The sequence below is a fragment of the Loxodonta africana genome, chromosome 1 (assembly GCF_030014295.1).
Source record: "Loxodonta africana isolate mLoxAfr1 chromosome 1, mLoxAfr1.hap2, whole genome shotgun sequence".
Lineage (NCBI taxonomy): Eukaryota > Metazoa > Chordata > Mammalia > Proboscidea > Elephantidae > Loxodonta > Loxodonta africana.
The window spans coordinates 26,533,343-26,548,651 of record NC_087342.1 but is presented as its reverse complement, the minus strand read 5'-3'; the positions used below and the strand labels follow the sequence as shown (position 1 = coordinate 26,548,651).

The 15,309-nt window shown below is 40.4% G+C and overlaps 1 protein-coding gene across 26 annotated transcripts in view; it reads left to right on the top strand.

Annotated features, from left to right (window-relative positions):
* Positions 1-15,309, top strand: part of LPP (LIM domain containing preferred translocation partner in lipoma) — a 761,291-nt gene that overhangs the window by 344,781 nt on the left and 401,201 nt on the right. For all 26 annotated transcript variants that reach the window (XM_023551613.2, XM_023551608.2, XM_023551599.2 and 23 more), the window contains one exon: positions 7,065-7,177. In XM_023551613.2, the coding sequence (XP_023407381.1) occupies positions 7,065-7,177 (113 nt within the window). The remainder of the gene's footprint in view (positions 1-7,064; positions 7,178-15,309) is intronic.

The window sequence follows — 15,309 nt, the reverse complement described above, 5'->3', positions numbered from 1 at the left end:
CTTCCAAAGGACCCTAGCTTGACATTCTGATCCTGCTCTGTGAAGCCAAAAGGAATGTTCTAGACGATAGTTGGCTTGTCTGCCCTGGGAGCTAGACCCCGTTTGGTCTGAGACAGAAAGTATAAGGAAACGTTCCCTTGGGTACTGCTTTCTAAAGCCGACATCCTTGTAGTAGTCGCTGGATCAGTCAAATTTGCATCCCCTGCCTTGTCAAAGAGCAGAGGTGGGATTGGAAGAGAGCATGTAAGTACTTCGTGTCTGATAAGAATGAGATATTGGGTCAACCAAGGCAATTTCTATCATATTTTAGTTACAACCAATGGATGGTAAATAGGTTAGTAAGGCAGAAAGTGAGGCATGGTGGCACAGTGGTTAAGAACTTGGCTGCTAACCAAAAGGTTGGCAGTTCAAGCCAGCAGCCGCTTCTTGTGGCATAGTGGTTAAGAGCTTGGATGCTAACCAAAAGGTCGGCAGTTCAAATCCACCAGCTGCTTCTTGGAAACCCTATGGTACTCTGTCCTAGAGGATTGCTACGAGTCAGAATAGACTTGACAGCAATGGGTTTGGTTTCTTTTTTAAAATCTATGAGGAGAGAGCTACAGCTGTGACATAACTCAGTCACCTTATAGAGACTGTCAGTCCTGCAATGTTTCTGTCATATTTTCACATGCTCTCTTACCTCAACCTGCAAGTCCTTGTTCACAGAGTTTCCTCTTCTCAGAGTTGGTCTCCTCTGCTGAGTGATCACGTGTAGACTCAGTTGCCATCTTGTACGTGAGTGAAAAGAAAGAGTTGTCCTGTACCACACAGGCACTGTGTAAGTCCCTTTCATATAGTTTAGCTCAGTGATGTTCAGACTGTGAGTTGAGACCCATTTATCAGTCCCTCAACCAATTTAGTGGCTCACACCAGTATTTTCAAAGTAAATATACATAATACATAGACAATTTCAGTGTGTATTATATGTAGTAAGTAGGGTTTCATGAAACCATACATGTTTCAGGTGTGCATATATTTTTACATGTGTTCATATATATGCATTGCATCATGATACAAAAGGTTTTTGTCACTCTGCATTGTGTCCAAAGTCTCAAAGCCACTGTTTTAGCTGATTTGATTCTCAGAGTGACAGCATGAAGTGAATATGGTTACAGGAGAGGAAAAAACCACACCTGAGATGGTAACATCGCCTTTCCCAAAGTAGAGTTGGGGTTTGTGTTTAAGTTTCTGGGCTTGAAATTTTATATCATTTTTGTCTCCAAACCTAGTTCTTTTCTCGATTAGTTACTGTTAAGGGAAGTGAATAAACGTCTTTACTTGAAGCTTATGGTTTGGTCACCATGACGTTAATAAAAATATTAGTTCCTTTAATTTTTTTTCCTTTTTTGTTTTGATTTTCAACCCAATCTCTTCTCCCCTCATAATTTAAATTCTTCTTAAATCTAGAGGTCCCTGATTGATTTTACACTTCCCTTTACATTTTATATATAATTTAAAGTTTAGATTTCCCTCAATCTTAAAAAAAAAAAAAACGCACATAAAAAAGTTGGAGACTCAACAGCTGCCAGCTGGAAGGGCAGAGAGCCTTGCTGCTCCACGTGCGGTTCATGGACCAGCAGCGGCAGCATCATCTGGCTTCGTTGTAGAAATGCATCACCGTAGAAATGAAGACTCCCCCTTCCCCACCCCAGGCCTACCGAATCAGAGTCTGCATTCTAGCAAGGTCTCCAGGTGATTTGGATGTGCGGTGACATATGAGAAGCACTGGTCGAAGGCATCAGGTCATTTTATTATTTTCTAATATATTATCAGTTGAGCCACAGAGAGATTGGCTTCTTCTCTATTCAGTTAGTCAGCCTACAATTACTGAGTGTGCACCTTGTCCCAAGCCGTATGCTACATGGTGGGGATATAAAGATAAGTCACGGGTAGGCTCTATTTGTAAGAAACTCTTGAGTTCTAACTAGGGGAGGGTGACCTGTTAACACATAAATGTGATCAACTGTTAGAGATCTATTATAGGCACCAAAGGGGAGGGCTGTCTAAATCCCTGGGTACGTGTGTTGGTTTACATGGGTGTTTGGACAAAGAAGAAAGGGAATAATGCTTTCATTTTATTCACTGTAGTGAATGAATCCAAGCTTCAGTGATGTTCTGAGTTGAATTGCTTCCTTGGGCTTTTCATTCCAATTATGCATATCCAGGGATTTATCACTCTGGATGCATGTAAATTCTTCTTCTTCTTTTTTTTTTTTTTCCTATATCGAAGCCTTTAATTCATGAAGTGTTAAGCAAGCTCTGTATTTACATAGGTGCTTTCCTCTATGCCTAGCCTATGTTGCTAGGGTAACTACAGTGGGTTAAAACTCAGCTCGTTCCAGGTTGCCAGGTCTTGTACCCTGGCTGTGGCCCCAGCTGCTTCTCAGTGTCGCTGTCTTTTTATAACATGCTCATCTGCTAACTGAAAGGTTAGAGGTTTGACTCTACCCGGAGGCGCTTCAGAAGGAAGGTCTGGTGACCTGCTTCCAAAAAATCAACCACTGAAAACCCTACAAAGCACAGTTGTACTCTGACACACAAGGGGTCACCATGAGTTGGTGTGAACTCGTTAGAAAAATACGCATATCAGAGTTTTTAGGAGCTTCCCCTCATTCCCTTTTCAAGTTAATACTATGCCTAACAGGCTATTTTATGAAGTAAATGGGCATAAACTAGTGGTTGGAAACAGGGACATAATATTTTATTTCCTCAACTGCCTCATGGGGCTACCTCTGGCACAAAGCAAAAGCCTTTTGGATATAGCTCTGAGATTTGAGGTGCTTTGGAGCAACTGGATTCATAATCCAAGGCAGAGTGAAGTTCCCTTTCCAGCCCTGTATATCCCTAGCTGTGTAACTTTGACTAAATCATTTTACATGGAAATTGAGTGGTAAGTGTACTTCGTAAGTAGATATGTTTTGGCTGGCAAGGAAATGGATGAGAAGGGAACCATGTTTGTAGCCAGGTGTCTGTGGCTCTTCACCTTCTCTAAAATCACTATTTTTAACCTGGGTTTTATATATACCTTTTGATGCCTTGGTGGTGCAGTGGTTAAGAGTTCGGCTGCTAACCAAAAAGACTGGCAGTTCCAATCCATCAGCTGCTTCTTGGAAACCCTGTGGGGCAGTTCTGCTCTGTTCTGTTGGGGTCACTGTGAGTTGGAATTGACCCAAGAGCGATGGATTTAGTTTTTTGGGCACTACCCCAACTGCCTGATGGCATGTCCTTTTTTTGCCCTCCCTGCTTGATTTCTTCAGTGTCCCTTTGGGTCACAGGGTCTGGGAGTTCCATTTGAATTTTCCCATCAAGGCAGAGAGGATAGATTATATGCACATACGAAGTCTACAGCTTAGAATTGCTAGCTGGGAGGAAATGCAGTTTCTTCTCTTCACTGTTTTTCTCCAAGAGGGCCTTCACCTAAGCATCTAAGCCAAATGGCCTCTCTTTCATTGGTTTCAAAAATCTATTAGATGGATGAAATGTCCATCAGCAAATGAATAGGTAAACAAGATGTGGTATACAATAGCATATTACTCAGCCATAATGAGAAATGAAGGCCTGATACATGCCATAGCATGGATGAACCTTGAAAACATTATGTTAGTGAAATAAATCAGTTGCAAAAGGACAAATAGTATATGATTTCTTGTTTAAAAAAAAAAACCCCAAACCCATTGCCGTCAAGTCGATTCTGACTCATAGCATCGCTATAGAACCCATAGGGTTTCCAAGGCTGTAAGTCTTTATGGAAGCAGATTTCCAGGTCTTTCTTCTGTGAAGGAGCTGGTGGGTTCTACTGCTGACCTTTTGGTTAGCAGCTGACTGCTTAACCACGGCACTACCAGGGCTCCTTACCTGATCTCACTTGCATGAAAAAAGCAAAGATATAGAAACCAGAGATTATTAGTGGTTACCAAAGGTGGGAGGGAGGGGGAAAGAGGGAGTTTTTGCTTAGGGGGAGTTGAGTTTATGTTAATAATGGTGGAATAATTTGGGGAAGGATAGCAACAGAAGTTGCACCACATGAAGAGTGTAAATAATGCCACTGAATTGTACGTGTGGAAATTGTTGAAATGGTGAAGGTTTTGTTGTTTATATTTTTACCACAATAAAAGAAAACAAAAATAGATGGAAAGGGTTGCTCACCCTCTCCCTAAACCACGTGTATTTTCTTTCTACTTAGCCATCTTCCTACAGCTTGAAAATTCCACCTTCTCTCTTAGGATGACCTTATTCTTCCTGTAGTTTAGAAGCATTTCCTCTTGGTTACTTGCCTGTTGGAATGATGAACTATCCATCTTCATATCAACCCTTACTATGATTTAGGATAATAGAGTTTTTCATTCCAACTATCCCAACTATTTTGTGCTTTCCTCCAGAGACCCATTTTCCTATCACTTTATTGTGTTTGTTTCTCTTGTCTAGATGTTTTCCTGTTCCTCCACATCTTTGTAATCTGTGAGCTCCGTTCTAAAGAATGCAGTAGGAAGCCTTTGATGATTGGGCTTGAAGAACTGAAAGCTTTGGCCTCCCTTAGTAACTGCGCTAAATAAAGCAAATAATTATGAGGTTATGACGAGGACTTCTCAAATTCTGCCTAATCTTACTTATAATATGCGATCTAAATTTATGTTGTTTTCAAGTTAGCTCTTCAAAAAAATACTTTGCATTTTCCTTATCTGTTCTTTTTCACCCTCCATTGATTATCGCCAACCCGTGCCTCACTACATGTAGGTTCTGCGAGAGAAAGAAACAGAACAAAGGAAGATGTAACTGGAAGGGAATAATTTGCTGAGAGATTTTAGAGACTGTTCATGTGGATTTTGTGGGCCTCTGTTTTGCCTTTATAAGATGATCTTTAAGATTTCTTTTAGGTTTGGTATTGTATGATGCTCTGGCAATTCTCTATGACATAACACAATCTGATGAAGTGTAAGATGGTGTTCAGAAATCCTCTTTTAAAGTGAGTATGAAGAAGGCATACATTGAGACAGAGCGTTTAAACCTCAACATTGGGGTGTAAGAGTTGGACACTCAAGTCTCTAACAACCTAGACCTACTTTCATGATCACATAATATGTCCTTGTGAGCTTTCTTCTCCTACATAGTAACTTTTCAAGGCAAAAAAGAACTTGGTGACAGTGCTTTTTTTTTTTTTTTTAATTTAATTTAACAGGTGTTAAGTGTTTTTTATTGTAGTCATTGGCCAACTAAAGGCCAAATGAGGGTTTATCAGTCCTGGCAACACATTAGAATTACTTGGATTTTAAAAGAATACTGATGTCAAGCCCCTCCTGCTCACCCTCTTCTTACCACCCTCAAGATTCTGATTGCATTGATGTGAAATGGAATTTTGGGCATAGCATTTTTAGTTAAGCATACTTGGTGATTCGTACATGTAGTCAAGGTTTAGAAGCACTGAGTGAAGTTAATAAAGGTTTAAAATGCAGAAGGATGCATGAAACATGTACTGTCTGGTACTTTTCCAGAGTATGAAATTCAGTTAAGAGATTTATAACCCTAATAAGGATGTGGACAAAGTATGTCTCCAAATCCATGTACTCTGAAAAGTAGGAGGTTATTGGACCTTTCTAATCCTGTGGGTATAAAATAGGAATAATATGGTAATATCATATCCCAAAACTAATGTATAAGACAAATGGAGCCAAGTGGACCATTTCAAAAGTGTATCAGAACAAACCAACTTATCCATCTTTCTGTTGTGCTATTTCAACTTTCATTTTTCTGGAGACCCAAGTTGTGATATTTTGAAACAATCCAAAAGCAACTCATTTAATATTAAAGATGGCTGTCCTACTAAAATGTGTGGAACAGTTGAAATGGAAGGAAAGCTGCTTCTTCATAGAGGACAACACTTTCCCAGTGCATCAAAAACATTATTTTTAAAAGAAAAGAAAAAAAAAAAAGACACAGAGAAAATACTAAAAAATAAAATTGGAGTTTTCATTTTCCCAAAAGAATTGCATGCAGTAAATATTGTAAAAGATTCTACACCATAAACCTGTAGAGTTCTTAAGCATATGTTTATACCTCAGCCCTTAGGGATTAGATATGTTCTTTCAACACCTCTAACTTCAGTGTTGTTCAGGGCTGTTCTTGTGGATTGTGGATTTCAACGTTTGGTAGCGTCCTGAAAGTTCCTTATTTCCTACTTACAGTCTGTGTAGATTTTCGAATCTACTGTTTCTTACTCCAGTGTTTTCTGATCTGTCCTGCATGTACTTTCAGATTTGCTTTCAGGAAATCATAGTTGTAACCAAGTGTCTCCTTTTTAGAAATCCTGGATGAGTCTCTGTTGCGTGCATGATAAAACTCAAACCCTTTGCTAGGTGTGCAGTCTACCTAAAAGCTTATTTTCATCACTTCTCCAATTTTTATAGCCCAGTAGTTATTATTTTACATTCCCATGTTTATGCCAGATTGTAACTTATTCTTTATCTCCTGTGCTCTGAATTTCCTCACCTCCGTGCCTTTATTCCCCTGTTTTTATACCTTGAACTTGGTCTTTACATCCTAGAGTTCAGGGCCAACTTAAATGGTTCAGTGAAGCTCTCCTTGCTCCTCCAGCTGGACATCAAATTTCTTTTATCTTAATATCCAGAAGCATTTGTGCATCTTAATAAATTGCATCTTATATTTTCCTTACTTGTGTATACTTTTTTTTTTTCCTTCTTTTTCTGCTTGATTGTAAAATTCATTGTGGGTAAGCACCAATGCCCTATACCTCAGTAACCCCTCAAGCCAAGCACCTTCCCTGCTCCTGGTAAATAGAAGCAAGATTAGCTTTTACTTGTCTTCTCAGTATCAAATCTGGTCCTCTTTTAAAATCTAGGGCTACTAATTAAACTGAAGAGAACTAAGATGGGGAATAATTGCTGTCCAAAGCAGAAAATTGTGTCAAAGACAATGGCCCAGCAGTAGTAACATGCCAGCAAATATGCTTTTTTAAAGAGTACTATAAATTGCATGCATATTAACTCCATGTGTGTGGTTCCTTTCTGTAGGTGATTTTCTTCCACCCCCACCTCCACCTATAGATGATCCCAGTGCCCTTCCATCTGGCTCTGGAAACTTCCCTCCTCCACCACCGCTTGATGAAGGTGCTTTCGGAGTGCAGGTAAGATCTATGGCTGAAGTCATGTTTATATGCCATGCTAGGAAGGTCGTAAGCTCAGAGGTTGTTTCTGTGGTGAATAAATATTTATCCAGCTCCTGCATCGAGCTTTACAGTGACAAAGAGCGAAGGCACTTTGAGGCAAAATGGCAGCTCAGGCTTCTCAGAGTTCTGCTGGCTTGCACTCTGAAGCCCTGAAAATCCGTTTGCCTGCTGATTTTGTTTCGGAACTGAGAGCCGTTTTTTAGGGAAGGCACTTGAGAAGTCCATGTTTTCTTATTATTCTGGGGCACACAATCATGCTTTTTCATTGCTTTTTTTTTTTTTTTCCCTATCCAATACTCTTGTATTCTAAAGAGTAAGGCTGGTATTTTAAGGCTTTGGTTAATCACTGTGAGTCTTAATTGGTCAGCAAAATCTTCAACATCAAAAGCAACAGCAAAACCCCCCTGGTTTTCTCTTCTGAGTGATTTCAGGGATACACTTGTTAAAAATGTATGGATGACCTAGAACTTTTGTGTTCTGGAAAGTGCTGATTGCAAAGTAACTCAGGACTGGGGTCAGAAGGGACAACAGAAGAAGTTCTCGGACTGTGATTATAGATAGATAGATGGGAACACTGGTAACTAGTTGTCATGATTTAAGCTGAAGGTGTCATTTATGTCAGGAAGGAAAACTAAATGATAAAGCTATAAAATTATTGTTATTTTTTTAGATGTGTTATTTTAGAGCCCTGATGGTGCAGTGGTTAAGAGCTCCGCTGCTAACCAAAAGGTCAGCAGTTCGAATTCACCAGCTGCTCCTTGGAAACCCTATGGGGCAGTTCTACTCTGTCTTACAGGGTTGCTATGAGTTGTCGTCGATGGGTTTGGAGCTTTTTTTTTTTTTGGTAATGGTGTGTCTTTTGGAGAAACATATGGAGATAGCTATGGATGAAATGTAATGGTATCTGTGTTTTTGCATCAAAATAACAAGAGGGGGCAGCTGAGTGAAAACATAGGTGAAAAATTATCCATTGATAATTGTTGAGTGTATGAAAGTTTGTTCTCTTAGTCTGTCTTTATACATATATATAAAGTTTCCCATAATAAATTTTAAAATGGAAAACCATAAGAAGTAACTGCTTAAATGGTTGAGTCCTTGGTCTGGCTTTCTTTCTGCTAAATTTGAGCTTGGTGAAGACAAGGGAAAAAATGATTCATTTATTCAAAAAATAATCTGCACTCCTGTCTGGGCACTGTTCTAGAACTAGGAATTCTGTAGTAGATAAGACATACACAATTCTGTCTCGTGGAACTTGGAATGGAGGTAAACAAAATTTGTATGTTACAGAGTACCTTGGAATGGGATAGGTGCCACGGTTGGGGGGGGCACGGTAGTAGAGGGGGTCCGGCAGTAGAGGGGGTCCAGCCTACCTAGGGTGGGCGTGGTTGAAGACAACCTCACTGAGAAGGTGCAAATACAACAAAAACTTACAGGAGGAGAGGAGGGAATGAGCCACATGGCTTTCTTTGAGGGTACATTTTCATGTAGTCCATCTTAAGAAATGGAAGCTTTGTATGTTATTGATCTGTTGAAATTAGTTCCAGTTGTAACCAGTAAGTTCCAATTCAGTTTGAGGATTAGGTCTTTTAAAGGCTATGAAAAATTTCATGTCTTGGATAAATGCATTACAGATTTTCTATATATTTTATTTTGCTGTAAGCTAGTAGAATTATTTAAAAAAAAAAAAAAAAAGATGCTAGTAATGGCCAGGAGTCCTCCAAGGTAAAATATTTATTTTATGCAACTGATAGATCCCTTGGCAAATAAGAATAATGTAATCAATTTCCCTTATTTGTAGTTTTTTTTATGAAAAATGGAAAAGAAAATAGAACTCTTGAAGTTTGCTGTTTATGTACATTTGCTCTTGTTTTGTTGGAGGTGGGTCTTTGCATATTGTTTAATTTACACAATTAAACAATTCACTTAGCTTGTTTTCTGTGTTGGATCGTTATGGAAACTATTTTGTTGCATTTTTAATCTTTAGTTCTACAAAGATCGTCCTAGTGAAAGAAGACTTGTGTTTGAACATGAGTTGAGCAGGTTATTCTAGCTGTACGATCTTGAGCAGGTCATAGAGTCTAAGTCTTAATTTCCTCATAAATAAAAAAGAAGGTAAATATACCTGCCTTTTATAATTAAATGAAATACAGATGGATTTGAAATTGTTAAGCTACAATGACTATAGAGATATTTTGATGTTATTAAGAACTCATATTACATAAAAATGGCAACGACAATAATAAGACTTTGCCAATGGGTTCCATTAAGAAAAAAATTAAACAAGGGGCTTTCACAGAATCGCAAGAAGTCTTTTTCTGTGTGGCCTTTGTCCTGATAACTGTACTGTAGACATGGCATTATTTTTGAAAAGGAAGGAAATAAACAAAAAGCCTGTTGCCATGTTGGCTTACATTCACTGCAAAACAGGAGGGAGAAGGATAAAAAATAGAATGGTGCTTGCCAAATGGGAAAGGACAAGTCTGGTAGGGAGAGGCGTGTTATTTTTTGAGACTCATCATATGGAAGATTGTCGGCAAGTTCAAAAGGTAACGGACATGTCCAGCCCTATGTAGTGCTGACTTGGGTCTGATAGTGGCTTAGCCCTACGATATTTGCACCACCTTTTATAATGCCACCTAAAGTAATATGATCACTGCAGAGAATTGTGCTCTTTTTCCTCTCAGCCATGGTTAAACTTCATGTTGCCAAGTCCAAATTACAGCTGGTAAATGTGTGTTTTTATGTAGAAGACTGTTTATCTTTCCAGCCAGATTTTCAAATTAGAGCCAAAAGAATGTCTACTAAGTGTGACTATAAGAATTATAAGATTTTCAGACCTGAAAGAGACTTTAGAGATCATCTCGTCCAACCCTAGCACCAAGCATCTAGTAACGGCCCTTTAAAGTACTTGCTGAATGAATTGACCCCCTCTCTTTGCCAGTGGGGAAACTGAGACCCAAAGAGGTGTGGAGGCTATAGTTTCTGATGGAGCTCTTACTGACTTTGAGGAATCTGGATGCCTCAATATGACCTTCTCCCCACTGTACTAGGTGGCCTGTGTACATAGTTCTGCACTAGTCCTCCATCAACCTGTGAGGCTCTGAGATTCAGACTAGGGGATCACATACTTAAATTTGTAAAGGGTCAAGTGCGGTGGGAGTTTTGCTTGGCTCCCTGAGTTTTTGATACATGCCATCACCTTATTTTTGTCTTTGCGAAAAGCAAATGAATATTTAGTGTCAAGAATTCTTGTTTTGAAATTGGTCCCAACCCACCTGGAGCAAAGGAGAATGAAGAACACCAAAGACACAAGGAAAATATTAGGCCAAGAGACAGAAAGAGCCACATAAACCAGAGACTCCATCAGCCTGAGAGCAGAAGAACTAGATGGTGCCCAGCTACCAACAATGACTGCCCTGAGAGGGAATACAACTTGATGGAGCAAGAGAAAAGTGGGTTGCAGAACTCAAATTCTAGTAAAAAGATCAGACTTAATGGTCTGACTGAGACTGGAAGGACCCCGGAAGACATGGCCCCCGTACTCTCTGTTGACCCAGAACTGAAACCATTCCTGAAGCCAGCTCTTCAGACAAAGATTAAACTGGACTCTAAGACTTAAAATGATACTTGGGAAGAGAGTGCTTCTTAGGTCAAATAGATACATGAGACTAAATGGGCAGCTCCTGTCCAGAGGCGAGATAAGAAGGCAAAAAGGGACAGGAGCTGGTTGAACAGACACGGGAAATCTGGGGTGGAAAGGAGGAGTGTGCTGTCACATTACAGGGAGAGCAACTAGGGTCATATAGCAATGTGTGTATAAATTTTTGTATGAGAATCTGACTTGAATTGTAAACTTTTACTTAAAGCATAATTAATTAAAAAAAGGAAAAATAATAACAAAGCATTAAAAAAAAGAACTCTTGTTTTGAGAATTCTCATTTTGGTGGGAAAGGATGAGGAATTCACTTTTATGTCAGGATCTACTTGACCCCAGGGCCTGTGTGGTTTGGAGGGATCATTAGTAGTCAATTAATTTCGTTAGTCTTTATCCACTCATTCATTCAATGTTATGGGATACCTACTATAAGTCAGTTACATTTGATAGGGATTAGAGCCTTAGAACCTGACATCACTGGCCTGGTGCCCTGAGTCAGTTGGCTTTGTTCTGATCTGATGATATGGTTGGTAATTTTTTTCTGTTTCCAACCAGCCCGTGCAGGTTAGGACCGTTTCAAGGACAGAGAATGTCTCATAGAATTTCAGATGTACAAGGCCTGGAAAGCATACACGCAAGTCCCTTTTTGATGTTTGAGTCTCTCGATATTTTTCAATTTGGCCTAATATCTGTGGGCGACTGTTCCGGAGAAGACAATGTTGAAGGATAAAGGGGTGGATCAGATACCGTAGTTCAGAATCAAATTGGGGAGATAAGTACATAAATCAGATCAAAGTATTTCAAGGCAAAATATGCCTTAAACATCATGCTTGGATCAGAGGCATAAACCCAGTCCTATGTTACTGATAGAGGAGTGGGTAAGTAAATTAACAGTGGCTGGGGATACCCAGGGAAGATTCTTGGAAATTATTTAAATTGAACTGAACTTTAATGGCTGGGTGGGATCTTAATTTTCAGATGGAGGAATAGATGTTTCAGCAATAAAGTAATGAGAAAAATAACACAGAGGAAGAAAAGTGCAAAGTAGGTGTTGATATGCCTTATGTATCAGGCTGTAGAATTTTCACTTTATTCTGAACCATTGACAGTTTATTGCAGGTGTTTGCTTTAATTTTAAATGTAAGAGTGACATTCCCAGATCTGTTGTCAGATGCCAGGTGGTACCTTTAACACATTATAAGGCGCAAAATATGTTGCCTGTGTGGGAAACCCCTGTAAAAAGCACTGAATTGTTTGATAGACTTCTTTGAGTGCCTTGGTGACTTATTTGCTGATACCCATGGGAACCTCAGTGAAAAATAAAAATTAAGGAGATCCAGGCTACAAAGGTAGGAGCGGAGATTGTGAACTGTGTGGCCAGAGCAAAAACAATCACCAGCAAAAGCTTTAATCCTCCCTGAAGAGCCTGTCCTTTCTGCATGGTGAGACGATAAGGATATCTCAAGCCATGGAAACACACCAAAGTGGTGCTTGAGATGCCCCTTTCTTCCTGGTCCTTTGCGTGGTTTCTTTTGGGCTTTGGGTCAGCAATCCCTAGTTGATCTGGGACTGGTACTGGGCAGTGTTTCATTCTGTTGTGCATAGGGTCACTATGAGCCGGAACCGACCAGACGGTACCTAACAACAACGACATGCAGTTGGGAGTGACTCTGGGGCTGCTGTTCTCGTGTTTCTAGCTAGCTTGCATACCAAACGTTTACCTAGATGAGGAATATATAGATAGTTCTTTAAAGAGAAGGCGGCCATAGGTCTTCTGCAGGCAGTCTTCACCTTGTGTGTGTGATTAGGGGAGGCAGGCCAGTGAAAGGGTTTTACTTAGAGACACAGACCAGGAACAGACTGGCAGGCCTTAGCCCATCCGCCAAGGCTGCGGTTGTGGGGATCCATAGGCAGGTAGCAAAGCCTCCACATTACATGCCAGTAAGCCAAGTGAGGCCAGCAGCAGGCTGTAGCCAGCCCTGCTCTCTCGCAGCTGAGATCCCAAGCCTTTTCAGTTTCCTCCTCCATGGTTTCCCCATCTACCCTTTTCTTTCATCTCTGCTTCTCAATGACTATGTTCCGCTGCCTTGTGGCAATGCCTTTTTTTTTTTTTTTTTTTACTAGAAAGGATGAACTCAGTAATCGATTCCATCGCTGTTTTGACTAAACCCATTGCTGTCTAGTTGATTCTGACTCACAGTGACCCAATAGGATAGAGTAGAACTGCCCCATAGGGTTTCCAAGGCTGTAATCTTTACGGTGGAAACCCTGGTGGCATAGTGATTAACTGCTATGGCTGCTCACCAAAAGGTCGGCAGTTCAAATCCACCAGGCACTCCTTGCAAACTCTATAGGGCAGTTCTACTCAGTCGCTATGAGTTGGAATCTACTTGATGGCAATGGGTTTGGTTTGTTTGTTTTTAATCTTTTCGGAAGCAGACTGCCACATCTTTCTCCTGCACAGCTTTAACTAGACTTCATTAACTACCTTAAACTCCCCTTTCCAAAGAGCCCCCTCCCCTTGTTATTGTGGCACTGTGAAGTCAGCTCAGGTGCTGCTACATTTTGCTGTTGGTCACCTTTCTGTGAGGACCACCACAGAAACACCCTCTCTGATTCCACCATCTAAGCCAAGTAAGCTTGTGGGACAGCATACTGTGGTGGTGAAGACAGCAACGCTGGAGCCAAACCACCTGGTTTCACACCTGGCTCCCCATTCACTAGCTGTATGACCATGGCTATGCCATTGAACTTTTGGGTGCCTCAGTTTTCTCATCTGTAAAATGGGGATAATTATTACAGCTACCTCTTTGGGTTGTTGGGAGATTTCAAAGAGATAACACATGTAAAGAACAATGCATCTGTCTGGTACATCGTAAGGCTTACTAAATGCTTGCAGTTGATGCTATTACTGCCGTGATATTCTGGGCTAGCGGGTCTCTATGCTGGCTTCTGGCACAGTCATCGCTGTCTGTGTGTTTCCACCACCTTTCCCATCCCTTGCTCTCATATAAGCTAGGGATTTTCTGTCTTTTTGCTTAAGAAATGCTTTCACAAACTTCCTCTGTAAAATGAATGATTGAATTAAATTATCTTTCCAGTCTCTTACAGCTTTAAATTGAATGCCTTGGCAATGAAGTATCACCTCTTTGTAACTTTGTGGTGATTTACAGTTTGCAAAATACTTTACATTATCTTATTTGATCTTTATAAAAATCCTAGGACGTAAAAGAACACAGATATAATTTGACAAATTAAAAAATAATAGTAATAATAAGGCTCAAAGACATGAAGCAACTTGTTTGCATTTCACAACAAGCAGACATCCTGGAAGCAGAGATTTGTTTTATTTTTTTTTTTTAACATAAATGTAGCATTTTTTTTTTTTTTATTGTACTTTAGATGAAGGTTTACGGAACAAACTAGTTTCTCATCAAACAGTTATTATACACATTGTCCTAAGACATTGCTTAACAACCCCACGACATGTCAACACTCTCCCTTCTCAACCCTGGGTTCCCTATTACCAGCTTTCCTGTTCCCTCCTGCCTTCCAGTCCCTGCCCCAGGGCTGGTGCACCCTTTTAGTCTTGTTTTGTTCCACAGTCTGTCTAATCTTTGGCTGAAGGGTGAACCTTAGGCGTGACCTCATTACTGAGCTGAAAGGGGGTCTGGGGGCCATGCTCTAAGGGTTTCTCCTGTCTGTGTCAGGCCAGCAAGTCTGGTCTTTCTTTTTGAGTTAGAATTTTGTTCTGCATTTTTTTCCAGCTCTGTCCAGGACCCTCTGTTGTGATCCCTGTCAGAGCAGTCAGTGGTGGTAGCTGGGCACCATCTAGTTGTACTGGACTCTGTCTGGTGGAGGCAGTGGTAGGTGTGGTCCATTAGTCATTTAGACTAATCTTTCCCTTGTATCTTTAGTTTTCTTCATTCTTCCTTGCTCCCGAAGGGGTGAGACCAGTGAAGTATCCTAGATGGCCGCTTACAGGATTTTAAGACCCCAGACGCTACTCACCAAAGTAGAATGTAAAACATTTTCTAATAAGCTATGTTATGCCTTTTGAGCTAGATGCTCCCCGAGATCATGGTCCGCACAGCCCTCAACCCAGCAATTCGGTCCCTCAGGGCGTTTGCATGTGTCTGTGGAGCTACCACAGCCTTGCCTTGTACGGGTTGTGCTGGCTTCCCCAGTATTGTGTTCTGTCTTGTGCTTCACCAACATTACCACTTATCTATTGTCCATTAAGTGTTTTTCCATCCAGCAGTAATTTATTCTTAAATGGACAGCAACGAAATGCATTTTGGGGACTTTTAAGCCTCTTGGCATAGTACCAATTCCCTTACAAAAGGGGGAAAGTGACTCATTTTAAATTCTCAAAAAAGCAGCCAGAGTCACCAGCAATATGTGTCCAGGGGCCACTGAGAGAGATTTCTTTCTT